The sequence below is a fragment of the Triticum urartu genome, chromosome 3A (assembly GCF_056163025.1).
Source record: "Triticum urartu cultivar PI428250 chromosome 3A, HENAU_Tu73, whole genome shotgun sequence".
Lineage (NCBI taxonomy): Eukaryota > Viridiplantae > Streptophyta > Magnoliopsida > Poales > Poaceae > Triticum > Triticum urartu.
Genome location: NC_141875.1, coordinates 133,546,651 through 133,562,565, shown reverse-complemented (window position 1 = coordinate 133,562,565; position 15,915 = coordinate 133,546,651). Strand labels below are relative to the sequence as shown.

The following is a 15,915-nucleotide window of genomic DNA, read 5'->3' as shown; positions in this document are numbered from 1 at the left end:
GCAGTCGTCGGCTTCAGCCCCCACGCATATAATGCGGGGTGTTCGCAGAAGACGCGTGTTCACTCTTAACCCAACGTCTTGGTCCTATTAAGGAGGTGATAGCACAGCGAACGAGGCAACCGGACTATAATGCTTTAACACTTTCACTTAGCCCTAGGAGTTTGACGGTGGGACTACTATATAGCCTCTGTTGGCTCCGCACTCTCCCAAATTCGGGGTGCGTTCATGCCTGGCCGGGAAACGGCCCTTCGTTAAGGCAGAGGAATTCTAACATTCCGGTAGGTCATCGAGTGGTTGACCAGTCTCACGCTATATCATGACAGTCAGTTTTCGGCTTTCTGTACTGAGGTGCTCGTCCGGATGACCCGGGGCACAATCGCAACAGTTCTCCCAGTGCTACCTTAGCCGATAGAGCAGAATGCAAGGTATCAAAACACAGGAGCCGGGCAAACCCAACATTTGACCAAAGACATGATTCGGAGCTGATGCATATAAGGCGAAACTCGCGACGCCGAACACTCCCTAAGGTATTCGGTCTTTATGGTGTAAACCGGGCCTGAATAGTGCCCTTTGTAAGAAGCCCCTTGTGTCCAGGTACGTGCATTATTCTGACGTGGCCACATGCCAAGACGTCAGCATCCTTCTCAATTGCGCTGAGAGTTCGAGGGATGTGTATCGACAAGAGACAGTAAAAAAGGTTCACACAGGGTCTTAATCTAAAAAGAATCCTTGGAGCGGGTCCCTGCTGCACGTCTGCGCCTATGTCTCCGTTGTGCCGTATCCTGGACGGGTGTAGCACGATGATCATCTGTAAAAGAGAGGAACTTAGGTGAAAAAGTTGTCGTGCGAAAAGGTAGTTTTTTTAAAGAAACCATGTATAATTAAGAATGAGTAAAAATTGCCACTTGTCTGCGTGGGTTGAGCCCCTTGTATTTATAATAGGGGTGTGGCCCTCAATCCGGTACAAATTACATATAGCAGCGCCGGACTCGTCTAACCGCGCCCGTGGTCCTGACGACCTATCAAATGCTGTAGTTGGTGAGGCCGTTTTTAGTGTGCGGATGCCAAGGCAGTTGCATTCTCTTCGGCGCGCAAAGATCGCTCAATATTTCCGCTCACTGTAATGATGCCACGTGGACCGGGCATCTTGAGCGTGAGGGAAGCGTAATGCGGTATTGCATTAAAGCGAGCAAAAGCTTCGTGTCCAAGTAGTGCTTGATAACCACTTTGGAACGGAGCGATGTGGAAGGTTAAATGTTCGCTACGGAAGTTATCGGGGAAGCCGAATACAACCTTTAGTAGCAGGGAGCCCGTGCAGTGAGCCCCTGGGCCTGGCGTTACTCCTTTAAAGGTAGTGTCGCTATGGCGGATTTTCGTTGGGTCTATCGCCATTTCGCGGATTGTATCTTGATATATCAGGTTTAAACTGCTGCCACCATCCATCAGGACTCGTGTAAAGTGGTATCCGTCAATAATTGGGTGTAGTACCAGGGCAGCCCATCCTGCCCGCTGGATACTTGCTGAGTAATCATGATGGTCGAAAGTGATCGGTTGAAACGACCAGTGGCAGGGCTCGCCGATGATAGGCCCTTGGGCATATTTATCTGGGAGTGCCGCTTTGTTGCTCCCCTTGATCACGTGTAACATGTTTACTATTTTGACTTCTGGTGGAAACTTCTTTTGTTCCCCAGTGTCGTGCTTGAGAGGCTCATCCTCGTCTTCGCTTGGTGTATCCTCCCCCTTGTGTACGGCGTTGAGTTTGCCGGACTGCTTGAAGACCCAACATTCTCTGTGGGTATGATTGGCGGGTTTACCGGGGGTGCTATGGATCTGACATACTTGGTCCAGAATTTTGTTTAGGCTGGACAGTTCATCTCTAGCGCCTTTAAAGGGCGGCTTTTACTGACTTGGCCGAGAGCTTTTGAATCCGGCGTTTACTGTCGTGCTCTTCGTGATGTCTTCCTTATTCCGGCGTTTGTTATTGTTGTTGCGCCGTGATTTCCCGTTTCCATCTCTAGCTTCGGATGTACTAGGGTCGCTGGTGTTGCATCTGGCTAGCCAGCTATCCTCACCCGTGCAAAAGCGGGTCATGAGGCTTGTTAATGCTGCCATTGTTCTCGGCTTTTCTTGGCCGAGGTGTCTGGCAAGCCATTCGTCACGGATGCTATGCTTAAAGGCTGCCAAGGCTTCGGCGTCCGGACAGTCGACAATTTGGTTCTTTTTAGTAAGAAACCTATTCCAGAGCTTTCGGGCTGACTCTCCGGGCTGTTGAGTTATATGACTCAAATCGTCCGCGTCTGGAGGTCGGACATAAGTCCCTTGAAAATTTGTCCGGAAAGCGTCTTCAAGCTCTTCCCAGCTTCCGATGGAGTTTTCGGGGAGGCTTTTAAGCCAGTGCCGAGCTGACCCTTTGAGCTTAAGGGGTAAGTATTTAATGGCGTGGAGATCATCTCCTCGAGCCATATGGATATGGAGGATATAGTCCTCAATCCAGACCCCAGGGTCTGTTGTTCCGTTATATGCCTCTATGTTTACGGGTTTCAATCCTTCTGGAAATTTATGGTCCAGCACCTCATCGGTGAAACATAGGGGGTGTGCGGCGCCCCTGTATCTGGGCGTGCCGCGTTGTTCAGATGTTTGTTGTGTTGCATCGTATGCTGGAGAGCGCTTGCGTGGTCCATAGATGGATCTGGTTGCGCCGTCCTTTTGATGCGAGCCCTCGCGTGGATCGCGTATTGTCTTATATGTGGCATTGTTTGCCGCTCTATGTTGGCCATGAGGTCGTCTATCCGGCCAGGTGGCCGTTTTGATTTTTTGTTGCAGGGGATCTAAGGCCTCCTCATCGAATTCGGGTAGTAACTTCCGCTTTGGGTAACTCTTGGTGGGGCGATTGTCGCCGTACTTTGCTGCTGCGTTGAGTACTTTACTCCATCTGATTTGGAGTGTGTCTTGCGCAGCCTTGAGCCTTTGCTTCTGCCTTTTTAGACTCCTCGCGGTGGCAACAAGCCTTTGATGGGCATTTTGTTATGTCCTCTGGACTATTATCTTTGACAGAGTTGGTTTGTTCGGTTTGATTATCCGCGTTGCCGTGGTCCGGCGGTGGTTCACCCTGCTCTAACGCTGGGCCTGTATGATCGTTATTTCTATCGAGGCGGGATTTGGGGTGGCGCTTACGCCGCCGCTTTGATTGCTTATCGAGGGGACAACCCTTCGTTGCGTCCTTCCGTTCCTCGTCGCCGTTTTCCTTTGGTGTGTCCACCATGTATACGTCATGTGATGAGGTGGACGTCCAGTGCCCTGTAGGCAGTGGTTCCTCTTCGTCTCCCGCATCGTCGTCCATACTGTCGATGTCTTCGGAGTCGAAGTCGAGCACGTCGGTTAAGTCGTCGATAGTGGCTACTAAATGGGTGGTGGGTGGGTCGCGAATTTCTTCGTCGTCCGTACCCCAGTCCCGCCGGACATAGTTCGGTCAGGACTCTCCTAACAAGGAGAGAGACTTAAATGAATTCAGTATGTCGCCGAAGGGCGAGTGCTGAAAGATATCCGCGAAGGTAAACTCCATGACCGGCGCCCAACCGGATTCGATAGGAACGGGCACAAGCGGTTCGTAGTCCGTGGACGGAGAAGTATCCGGCGGTTTAACAACACGGCTCTTGCAAAGGGTAAGGTCAATATTCGGCTCGATCGCCGTTGAGGATACGGCCTTCGTGACGGGGTCTATCCGCCCGTCCATGGGTGGCGCAGCTGGCTCCGAATTGAGGCTCGGAGCGGCTGCCGGTGCGATCACCTGAATACGGTCCGATGGTAGAGCTAAATCGTACTCACCGTGACCGTGTGGCGCACAAGGAAAGGGCTCGAATCCGTCGAAGATCAAGTCTCCGCGGATATCGGTCGTGTAATTTAAGCTTCCAAACTTGACCTGACGGCCAGGGGCGTAACTTTCGATCTGCTCCAGATGGCCAAGCGAGTTGGCCCGCAGTGCGAAGCCGCCGAACCCGAAGGTCTGTCCAGGGAGAAAAGTCTCACCCTGGACTATATCGCTATCGATGATAGTAGGAGCCATCAAGCCTAACGGTGATGACACAGAGGAACTCTCAATGAAAGCACCAATGTCGGTGTCAAAACCGGCGGATCTCGGGTAGGGGGTCCCGAACTGTGCGTCTAGGCCGGATGGTAACAGGAGGCAGGGGACACAATGTTTTACCCAGGTTCGGGCCCTCTCGGTGGAGGTAAAACCCTACGTCCTGCTTGATTAATATTGATGATATGGGTAGTACAAGAGTAGATCTACCACGAGATTAGATAGGCTAAACCCTAGAAGCTAGCCTATGGTTTGATTGTATGTTGTCGTTGATGTTGTTCCACGGACCAAAATCCTCCGGTTTATATAGACACCGGAGAGGGTTAGGGTTACACAAGGTCGGTTACAAGGGAGGAGATATCCATATTCGTATTGCCTAGCTTGCCTTCCACGCCAAGTAGAGTCCCATCCGGACACGAGACGAAGTCTTCAATCTTGTATCTTCATAGTCCAACAGTCCGGCCAAAGGATATAGTCCGGCTGTTCGGAGACCCCCTAATCCAGGACTCCCACAGGGGGTGTGGCCGGCCAAGGGAGAGGGCGCGCCAGGAGGAGTCTTACTCCCACTGGGAGTAGGACTCCCCCCTTTCCTAGTTGGTTTAGGACTTGAGGGGGAAGGAGTGGAGGAGAAGGAAGGAAGGGGGGCGCCGCCCCCCTCTCCTTGTCCTATTCGGACTAGGGGGGAGGGGCGCGCGGCCAGCCCTTGCCTCCTCTCCTCTCTTCCACCTAGGCCCACTAAGGCCCATTTGATTCCCAGGGGTTCCGGTAACCTCCCGGTACTCCGGTAAAATCCCGATTTTACCAGGAACACTTCCGATATCCAAACATAGGCTTCCAATATATCAATCTTCATGTCTCGACCATTTCGAGACTCCTCGTCATGTCCGTGATCACATCCGGGACTCCGAACAACCTTTGGTACATCAAAACATATAAACTCATAATATAACTGTCATCGTAACGTTAAGCGTGCGGACCCTACGGGTTCGAGAACTATGTAGACATGACCGAGACGCGTCTCCGGTCAATAACCAATAGCGGAACCTGGATGCTCATATTGGCTCCTACATATTCTATGAAGATCTTTATCGGTCAGACCGCATAACAACATACGTTGTTCCCTTTGTCATCGGTATGTTGCTTGCCCGAGATTCGGTCGTCGGTATCTCAATACCTAGTTCAATCTTGTTACCAGCAAGTCTCTTTACTCGTTCCGTAATACATCATCCCGCAACTAACTCATTAGTTGCAATGCTTGCAAGGCTTAAGTGATTGCATTACTGAGAGGGCCCAGAGATACCTCTCCGACAATCAGAGTGACAAATCGTAATCTTGATTTATGCCAACTCAACAAGTACCATCAGAGACACCTGTAGAGCGCCTTTATAATCACCCAGTTATGTTGTGACGTTTGATAGCACACGAAGTGTTCCTCCGATAATCAGGAGTTGCATAATCTCATAGTCACAGGAACATGTATAAGTCATGAAGAAAGCAATAGCAGAAAACTAAACGATCAAGTGTTAAGCTAACGGAATGGGTCAAGTCAATCACATCATTCTCCTAATGATGTGATCCCATTAATCAAATGACAACTCATGTCTATGGTTAGGAAACATAACCATCTTTGATTAATGAGCTAGTCAAGTAGAGGCATACTAGTGACACTATGTTTGTCTATGTACTAAGTTTCCGGTTAATACAATTCTAGCATGAATAATAAACATTTATCATGATATGAGGAAATAAATAATAACTTTATTATTGCCTCTAGGGCATATTTCCTTCATGAACAAGCCCAAGAGCTTGGTAGCTTCAAGCCTGGGTTCATTCTAAGCCTGTCGTCTTCCGCTAGCTTGACGAGGACTTAGCTGTTTCATAAAGTTGACGAAAAGATGTGCGTGGAGGGGCATGTCTTGGAGAGGTGTGCTCCATGCCGGTACCTCATGTGCTCCCTCGTTGGCTTGATAAAAGGACATGACTATTCTTAGGTCCAACCATCAAGATCTAATGGATTTGATTGATTCTTGGTATAATATTACAATTGTTCTTTTTAGAGTGATGTGATTTAACATGGATGCTACATTAGGAGTTAAGAATAAAGAGGGACATCTATCAGATATCGGTTTGCCCTCCTATTTGAAAGATATAGTTTTGAAGTAGTATTATCATGATACATGCACCTTTGCATTTTTAGGGTGGTAAATGTATATACTGCTTCCGGTCCATGGGAAACAATTGATCTTTGGGACATCGGTATAGTCTTTCATGTAACTTTGGCCACTAGATACTAGTTTCTGTTTTAATTTTCTCCATGCCAAAAGGAACATATAGCTTGAAGTTACATATCAAGGACAAGTTAAAAGGGATTATTTGGGCTTTATGCATTGACTCACAGAGGTATTGATCATAAACACTTCTTCATGCATTGGCCTTGATCTCCTAATACATGATGTAATATGAAAAATACAAATATATTTTCCTTTTAGGAACAAAGGGAGTATGCCTAAAATCCAACCAAATTATAATATTATCCATAAAGTACTTCCCAAACAAAAATGTACGTATGATTACCGAGTTCTCAGTCTAAATATCTAAAACAATAATTTCATTGGTCAAAACTTTCAAAGTCTGATTTAAGGCTCCTTGGGATAACGTGATTCTAAAAACAGGGAAAGGAAAAAAAACAAGAATTGGGTGGGGATGCATGTGTAAAACATATGGGAATTTTGCAAGTGTTCAATTTATAGGAATAGAAAAAACACATGAATTCTAGTAAACAGAGTAAATTCAAAGTCAAACCACATGAAAATGTATAATTAACATGTCATTATACGATTAGGGATCTCAGTCAAGCACATGAATCCTATATTTTTCTTTCATTTTCCTTTTGAACAAAGGATCTTAAGACCTACGCTTCTTTTCACCGGTTGCATGCGATTGCTGTTCTGGTGTGTTGGTCATGTGGGACCTTAGCATAACAAGTTTCCGACTGTCTACTATAACAATGTTTGTCCGGCTCTAATGCTTGTAGTCTTCGCTAAGTGGTCTTTGACCAAGACGACTTTTTTTATTTTTGATTTTTCTTTTACTATTTTGACGGTTAGTGAATACTAGATCGTAAGTTTTCCCAAAAAAAAAGTGTAAAACTTTGTTTTTCTACAAGTGGAGTGAATATACCATGTATACGAGACTGTCCGTACAGAAATGATAATTATCCACTCTGGGTTATCCTAAAATTACTTGAGGGACACAACCAAGGATGTTGTGATTGGAATTAAATCGGCATGGCTGTCGCTACCCGCGAGGCAATAAAGCTAAATCAAACCCTTCCTAGCTTCAACTCACCCATTTGCAGCCATGGATAAAACTGGATAGCAAGCTTTCCGCCGTATTACTGCAGCCCGATCGTGTCGTGCCACAGCAAGATGAAAAGGCCGTCATCGTGTCCCATCAACAACAACCCATGGCAAAAAAGATCGTCTGTTCCCGTATTACTACCAGTACCCTTTCGCACACAGATAAAACCGCGCGTGTATATATGCGCCCGCGCTCGTCGTCTCCTCACTCCTCGCCTCACCGTACTCTCCACTCCGCACCGCGCGCTGCCCCCTGTGCGTCTTCGCGCCTAGGTGTTCGAGCGGCGGCGCAGAAGGACGGAGAGGCGCCTCGTTCCCTGCCGCGCCGTGCTTCGTCCGTTGCCGCGGCCGCCGTCGTCTTCCCGGCCCCGCGGCGGACACCCCGAGGTGAGTGGGCGGGCTCCGGCTCGTGGCCGCGCGCTCCTCTTTTCTTTTCTTTCTCGGGTTCCCCAGCTGTTCTTTGTCTCTTGCGTCGTCCTTTTGCTCTGCTCTGCCCTTGGCTCCTTCCCGGGAGCTCGTCTCCGCGGCGTAGACTCCCCATCATTCTGCGTGAGAGAGGGATAAAAGAAACGGAAGGATAGAGATGATCGTTGGATCTTTGTCCCTGGACCGAACTAGTTTAGCAAGCAGAGCTGGAGGCCTGCCTCACGGACAGCGAGGGGCACACAGGCCTGTGGCCACTGTTCCCGGTGCTCTCCTCTCACGATCCTCTCCTCTCGTTTGCCCCCTTGGTGTTTGGTCGAAGAGGCAAAGAAAAGTCGTGCTGTTAATTTTGTCCTGCTCGAGCTTTTTATCCAAAAGAGGACACGAGCGATGTTGGACACAAAATCTCATCGCCGACGTCACCTCCTCTTCTTCAACAGTCGAACCAACTAACCCCACCCCCCATGTTTCTGACTTGGTTTCGGCTCTTCTTCCTGTTGTTGCAGCGTCTCGTGGCAGCAGGTTCGGAGCCCGACCGGTGTGGAGAGTGGACTAGCATCACTGCATCGGCGGTGACTCGATTCTGCAAGCAGCGGCAGGATGTTGGAGAAGAAGGCCGGCGAGTTCAGCGGCGAGAAGGTGATCGCCGAGTTCGAGCGGCTGACGCGGGACGCCGCCATTGTGCAGCGGGAGACGCTGCGGCGGATCCTCGCCGAGAACGGCGACACCGAGTACCTGCGGGGGCTGGGCCTCGCCGGCCGCACCGACGCCGCCAGCTTCAAGCAATGCGTGCCGCTCGCCACGCACGCCGACCTCGAGCCCTACATTGAGCGCATCGTCGACGGCGACGCCACGCCCGTCCTCACCGGCAAGCCCGTCACCTCCATCTCCCTAAGGTTGGCCACTTGCTAATCATCAAGGCTCCTATCCTAGCGTATAGCTCCTCTTTTAGCTCTCCTCAAGGACTGATCATGGTGATGTACGACGTGCAGCTCCGGCACGACGCAGGGGAAGCGCAAGTACCTGCTGTTCAACGAGGAGCTCGTCAAGTCCACCATGCAGATATACCGGACCTCGTACGCCTTCAGGAACAGGTAGAGAGCAAATCCAGCCCAGATTTCGTTCGCTTAAAGTTAAATTTCTTGCTTCTGGTGCCCGGCCTCGATCCGGGGAGTCGTCCTCCGCCATAATTCGGCCGTTCTCAATTTGTACATCACGTGAACCAACAGTAGCGATCGATCTGTGAGTTGGAATGGAGTAATCAATCGTAGAATAACCTGTTATTAGAATTAAATCCATGATCGATGCAACAAGCCTAACGTACGACTGCAACCTCCTTTTGTTCCTTCACTTGTACCGTCGGCTCGTCACTTTCGTTCTAGTTTCAGTGAAGGTTTTTCGGCTGGTGATCTCCATTAATGAGGTATGTATGGTGACTGCTTAACGGCAGGGAGTTCCCCGTGGAGGACGGCAAGGCGCTGCAGTTCATCTACAGCAGCCGGCAGTTCACGACCAAGGGCGGGCTGACGGCCACCACGGCGACCACCAACGTGTACCGCAGCGAGGAGTTCAAGGCGACGATGCGCGCGGTGCAGTCGCAGTGCTGCAGCCCCGACGAGGTGATCTTCGGCGCCGACTTCGCGCAGTCGCTCTACTGCCACCTCCTCTGCGGCCTGCTCGCCGCCGGCGAGGTGCAGATGGTGTCGGCCACCTTCGCGCACAGCGTCGTGCTCGCCTTCCAGACCTTCGAGCGGGTGTGGGAGGAGCTCTGCGCCGACATCCGCCGCGGCGCCCTCTCGCCGACCCGCGTCACCTCGCCGGCCGTCCGGCAGGCCGTGTCGGCGCTCCTCGCCGGGCCGAACCCGGAGCTCGCCGACGCCGTGGCGCGCAGGTGCGCCGGCCTGAGCAACTGGTACGGGGTGATCCCGGCGCTGTGGCCCAACGCCAAGTACGTGTACGGCATCATGACGGGCTCCATGGAGCACTACGTGAAGAAGCTCCGGCACTACGCGGGCGGGCTGCCGCTGGTCGCCGCCGAGTACGGCGCGTCCGAGGGGTGGATCGGCGCCAACGTGGAGCCCGCGGCGCCGCCCGAGTCCGCCACCTTCACCGTGCTCCCCGACATCGGCTACTTCGAGTTCATCCCCCTCCGGCCCGGCTGCGCGGCCGCCCCCGGCCCCGACGCCTGCTACGGCGAATCGGAGCCCGTCGGCCTGACGGACGTCGTCGCCGGCGAGCACTACGAGGTCGTCATGACCACATTCGCAGGTACGCCGCATGCACCCTTGCCTCTTTTACGTACGCTCCATGGAGTGAGTCCATGCATGAACCCGCCAAGGTTCTTCCATCTGACTTGACTTGGCAAGGGGGGCATTGACTTGGCCTGTCGCCCTCCGGTTCCAAACCCTTGTGCTTGTGCTGGGTGATGAGTCCTTCACTGAGGTCTTAACTTAATCAAGTGGAGCCTCCACTGTCCAAATGGCTAGCTTTTAGGTAGATAAGACGGTCGCCTGTCGATGGATTCCCGTCGAAACGCACAGAGATTTTGAGGTGGACGTACGACGCCAACATTTTCTGCCCGGTTATCTAGCCAGTCTAGTGGGTCAATTTGGTCTCCAAATAAGCCGCCCGATGAACTAGACCCCGTTTGGTTGCGACGTATATTGGCGAGCATTCTTGGAGCGACATGGATTCTCTCCTCTGACCTTGTGAACCAAAGTCGAACACAGTGCTACTGCGCTGTCACCATGCTCCACGAAGCAGAAAATGGCGGCTACGGTGGGTATTAGTTGTGGCGTTACTGTCACGTATATAGTAGCTTGTGATCGGTGATCTGTATGAAAGTTACACCGTCGAGCATACATTAACTTTGTTGACTAGTACGTTAATCGACACGGCTGATGCAAGTCCTTTTCGCCGGGAAAATACAAAAAGGTGATGAGAGTCCGAGGACTTTTCAGCATGGTCTGGAATGAACATGATCGTTCAACACATGGAGCCAAAAAACCAAGCATCAAGTGCTCGTTGTTTTTCCAAAGACCAAACATGTAGCCCTGGCCAAGACACGACTTAGCACTCGATGTTCCAATATAAATCTTACTCCCGCCCATCATTGATGCAAGTTCCATACAAAGAGAAGCAAGCCTAGAAAGTGTGGCGTGTGGATAGCTTGCAAAAACGTATTATATTATGGGATGGAGGTTAATGAATCAAAATGCGTCAAAATCTAACACGTTGGAGTTTATGTGAAAAATATCCATAGATTAGGTGTTGAACCGGTGGACCGGTAATAGTATATATGCGAGGCATGGCGGTCTGTCCCTTTGCTCCTGTTCATCATTCTTGCCCGCGAGAAGGCAAGGTCATATGTTAAAATTGCCCAACCTTTATAAGACTATCCTTACTAAGGCATAAGATGAAATATATGTCCTTTGATATATCGATGCCACCTTCCTCTTGCATTCGTCGGTAACGTGCCATGAGCAAAGCTCGATGACACCTTTGCATCTCTAGAACGCCCGTGGTGCCGGGGTAACATTGTCAATGTGGTGGGGGAAGTCGTCGGTCAGAGCCAGGAGAAGCTGGTGATAGCAAGTTGAGAATCAAACTGTCGTCCCGGAGAAGAAGAAGGCAAAGGGGGTTGGATAATCATCCCAGATCTGGCCAGACAGAATTGAGGAGGCCTTATCTCACTATGGTTTTCGACGAAGTTGAAATTGTCATGCAGCACCGAACAAAGAAGGCAAAAGACGAAACCATGAACCGTCAACCTCCTCTCCAGCAAATAACGCGTTCAAGATCCCCTGGAAGAAACGTAGGCCAAATGAAACCCAAGATCTAGCCCTAACTCAAGCTTTGATGCACCGTCTCCCAATGCCAATCAGCATCGCCAGAACGACGACAAGACACATAGATCGTATTCCACACTGTCGATGATGTCATTGCTCGCCACTGACCTAAACACCCAAACTGAAGCCTAGCCCAAGCTAGGACGGCCCAAACACTGCTAACTTCAAACCAGGGTTTTCCCCACCTCTCTGGTGTTGGAAGGCACCTGAAGGCGAGGGGTACCAGCGGCACTTACGTGAAAACCCTAGCCACCGTTTCTTCTTCTTCTAGAGAGGTAGGAGGCGACATTCTTGATCCCTATAACTAGCAGCTACTCCATCCATGGAGTAGCTTGGAATCCATGTAGTATTCAATCTCCGGAGCAGGTTAACAAAAATTTAACTTTGACCAGGCCGGCAGGCGGCAGGTCATATACACGCATTCACATGTGAGTGCAACGCCTGCAACTGTCAAACAAAACCTAAGATCAAAGACAACAAAAACTCTTCCGTCATCTGAAGCCACGTACACTCCCAACCTCCCTATCGATCTACCCCGGAAAATTTATCCTAGTGTTGTGTTAGTTTTCAGTACTACGTCAGTTAACAGTAGGATTTGTCGTCGCGTCGCCTCACCTGGATGAGGTCGAGCATGGGCGCCACATCAACCTACAGGAAATGATGTGCCCTGCCAGATGATAACTGGATAAGAACCGGTGCAACACACAGCACAGGTGGGCACGCACCCACATGTTGCCGGTACGTGTCCAATCCGTGACCACAACTAACTATAGGGTCCGGGCCAGTGTCACAAATAGGAGAATTCTGCTTGCATCATTGCTTGTTTGTCTCATGCTGGCCCATCATTTTATCATGAATTTGTAGTACGCACTTGCTTCGATGGATACTATGTTTGTTTCCTCTGTCAGAAAATCGCAAGAAAAGTTCCACAGTCAGTGATAGAGATGTAGTGATTCTGAAGGCGAAATGCGTATCTTGGCAGGGCTGTACCGGTACAGGCTGGGCGACGTGGTGCGGGTGGCCGGGTTCCACAACGCGACGCCCAAGCTCAAGTTCGTGTGCCGCCGGAACCTGGCGCTGTCCATCAACATCGACAAGAACAGCGAGCAGGACCTGCAGCTGGCCGTGGACGCCGCCGCCGCCAAGTTCCTCGCCGCCGAGAAGCTGGAGGTGGTGGACTACACCAGCCACGCGGACATGTCGTCGGACCCGGGCCACTACGTGGTCTTCGTCGAGCTCAACGCCGCCGCCGCCGACGCCAGCGCCGACGTTCTGCAGGGGTGCTGCGACGAGCTGGACCGCGCCTTCGCGGACCCCGGCTACGTCGGGTCGCGGCGGTCCCGCGCCATCGGCCCGCTGGAGCTGCGGGTGCTGCAGCGGGGGACGTTCCACCGGGTGCTCCGCCACTACCTCTCCCTGGGCGCCCCCGTGAGCCAGTTCAAGTCGCCGCGCTGCGTCGCCCGCTCCAACGCCGGCGTCCTCCAGATCCTCGCCGCCTGCACCGCCAAGGCCTTCTTCAGCGCCGCCTACGACTGACGCATGCGGTGGTTACAGGGTACATGCATCATGCACGGTTGTCTGGGAAGAGCAGTACAGAGTTGTCCGCATGCAGGTGAGGTTGTGTCTGTGTGTGAGTGTGTGAGTGACAGTGATGTTGCAAAGTGTGGCCACCGGCCAAAAGTGTATGTGTGGTGTGTCTCACGCATGTGGCATGTTTGCAAGGTGTATGTATCAAATATAAACCTGTCGAGTTGTCCGCGCAGCATCTGCCAGCATGCACCATTGGTAACGAAGGCTGGCTAGTAGGAGTATATTCGTCTTGGAGATACTTTCTTGCCATGTTCGATCAGATCCGTCCGACCACATGCACGGATGTACCCAACTCGATGATCTGGGAATGGTTCCTGTACAGTTCGTGGCACCCCTTACAAACTGACAGTGGGACTAGGGTTGATCATCGCACGAATTTTTTTTAAAATGCGGGTGGATCATCGTACGATTCCAATTTGCTGCTGGTCATGCAATAATCCTCTTGACCGGAAGTCCAGAAGGAAACGCAAAGTAAAAAAAAAAGATCTATGAACACTGGCATTCAAAACATATTTTTATAGAAGAAGCTCATCCGAATGAGGACCAGAAATTCTCTCCCCGCAGGATTCGAACTAGAGTGCACCACTGAAGAAAACGCAAAGAGACAACGGGCGCATACTTTCTGCCTGCCTGCGGTTGGGAGAGCAGAGCATTCTCTCGCTCGCTCGGGCTCCCCAGGCACGTCACATGCATTGCATGGCGGCAGACCAGCAACTCGCGCAAAAGCGGCGGCATCGTCCTCATCGATGATTGAAGGCCGGCCGGGCCAAGACCGCTGGGGATATGCTCGTGGATGGCCAAGGGCCATGGGCGCACAGGTCCGCGTGCCCGCGTGGGTTGTGGGTGCCCTACGTGCCGGCCGGCCGACCTGCGAGAATTCTAAACTTACGGGCAGCACCATACAGGCTACCCTCTACGGACGACTATGGTCCCACCTGTAATCCCTGTTCCCTCATGAATTCAGTGGTGTGACCCCCGTTAATTTCCAATTAGTTTGCCCAACGTATTTCTGTAGATTGCAACCTGTAACAAATGTCCGTAGCTCTAGCAAAGTTGGCCGACCTGTACCGTGAAACGGCGTGATGCGCTTGGGGCCAGCCCCGCCGCGGCACATGCCGATGAGGGCATGAGGCGCTTGAATGGTTGATGTGAGGGTTCGTGGCTGAATATGAGTATCTACAGCCGGACCCTCTACTTTTTTCACCCTCAACCGTCTAAAACGCTCTCCTAACTAGTGTCTGGTCAAAAAATGCTGACCCAAGCGGACCCCTAATTTTCATCCTAAACGCCCGGACGGATCGGTGTACCTTAAACCCATCTCAAATCTGGGGGTAATATGACGCTACCTGGTCACGCCTGGACACATCGTAAGATTGTTCGTTGCCTATAAAAATTTTGACACCATTATCTCTTTTGATAATTTCGAAAAACTTCACTAGATATTGGGTTTTTTCGCAGTCACTTTGACTAACCAACCTCTTAACTAGGTACTCCCCTCCATCCCAAAGTAGACGACATCTAAATCTAATTAGGAAGTCAATTATTTATCAGTTTGACAAATATATAGATAAATTGTTTTTTTGTGAAATATATAGACAAATTGTTAAGAACTACAATACGGAATAATACATGTGCAAATATATCTAGTGGTGGATTTGTTGATATTAATTTGGTACATATTGTCTTATCAATCAAATTCTTCGATACAGCGTGGCCCCAGACATGTGTACTTCGGTAGGCTACATTTGGGTTGTACGGGTAGAAAAAGTGATATACGGCGTTAAAGTAAATACATGGTCATGCGTAATGAAACATGTAAAAAGAAGTGACCATATTTGTTAGTTCGTTCAATCCGGGGCAATTACAGAGCTATGTACAAGTTTGAGGGGGCCGTGCCCCCCCCCCCCCCCCCCCCCGCCGCCGCCCAACTACTATGGATCAGACGGTTGATTTGATGCAAATTTAAGCCGCCCGATCAATAACACCACAACCATAGGATCCAGGTGCCACTTGAGCCACGTGCGGCTCGATAGACCGTTGCACGGGCAGCACCGACCCCACATGCCGCTGTTGGGGAACGTAGCAGAAATTCAAAATTTTCCTACGTGCCATCAAGATCTATCTATGGAGAAACCAGCAACGAAAGGAAGGAGAGTGCATCTACATACCCTTGTAGATCGCTAAGCGGAAGCGTTCAAGAGAACGGGGTTGAAGGAGTCGTACTCGTCGTGATCCAAATCACCGGAGATCCTAATGCCGAACAGACGGCACCTCCGCGTTCAACACACGTACAGCCCGGTGACGTCTCCCATGCCTTGATCCAGCAAGGAGAGAGGGAGAGATTGAGGAAGACTCCATCCAGCAGCAGCACGACGGCGTGGTGGTGGTGGAGGAGCGTGGTACTCCAGCAGGGCTTCACCAAGCACACCAAGATATGAGGACAAAGAGAGGTAGGGCTGCACCAACAGGGAGAGGAACTCATGTGTATTGGGCAACCCAAACCTCAACTATATATAGGGGGAGGGGAGGGGCTGCGCCCCCACCTAGGGTTCCCTCCCTAGGGGTGGCGGCAGCTCCCTAGATCCCATCTAGGGGCGGCCAAGGGGAGGGGAGA

At 51.1% G+C, this 15,915-nt stretch overlaps 1 protein-coding gene across 2 annotated transcripts; it reads left to right on the top strand.

Moving 5' to 3' along the window:
• Positions 1 to 7,532: 7,532 nt before the first annotated feature.
• On the top strand, positions 7,533 to 13,539 carry LOC125513260 (jasmonoyl--L-amino acid synthetase GH3.3). Of its 2 annotated transcripts, XM_087546606.1 has the most exons (6): positions 7,533 to 7,827; positions 8,370 to 8,418; positions 8,457 to 8,759; positions 8,856 to 8,957; positions 9,314 to 10,131; positions 12,694 to 13,539. In XM_087546606.1, the coding sequence occupies exons 1-6, from the start codon at positions 7,548 to 7,550 to the stop codon at positions 13,245 to 13,247; spliced, it is 2,106 nt and encodes a 701-aa protein (XP_087402732.1). In that variant the 5' UTR covers positions 7,533 to 7,547; the 3' UTR covers positions 13,248 to 13,539. The 2 variants fall into 2 exon arrangements, with proteins under 2 accessions (XP_087402732.1, XP_048534285.1); XM_048678328.2 differs by having other exon boundaries at positions 7,583 to 7,827; positions 8,370 to 8,759.
• Positions 13,540 to 15,915: the final 2,376 nt, after the last annotated feature.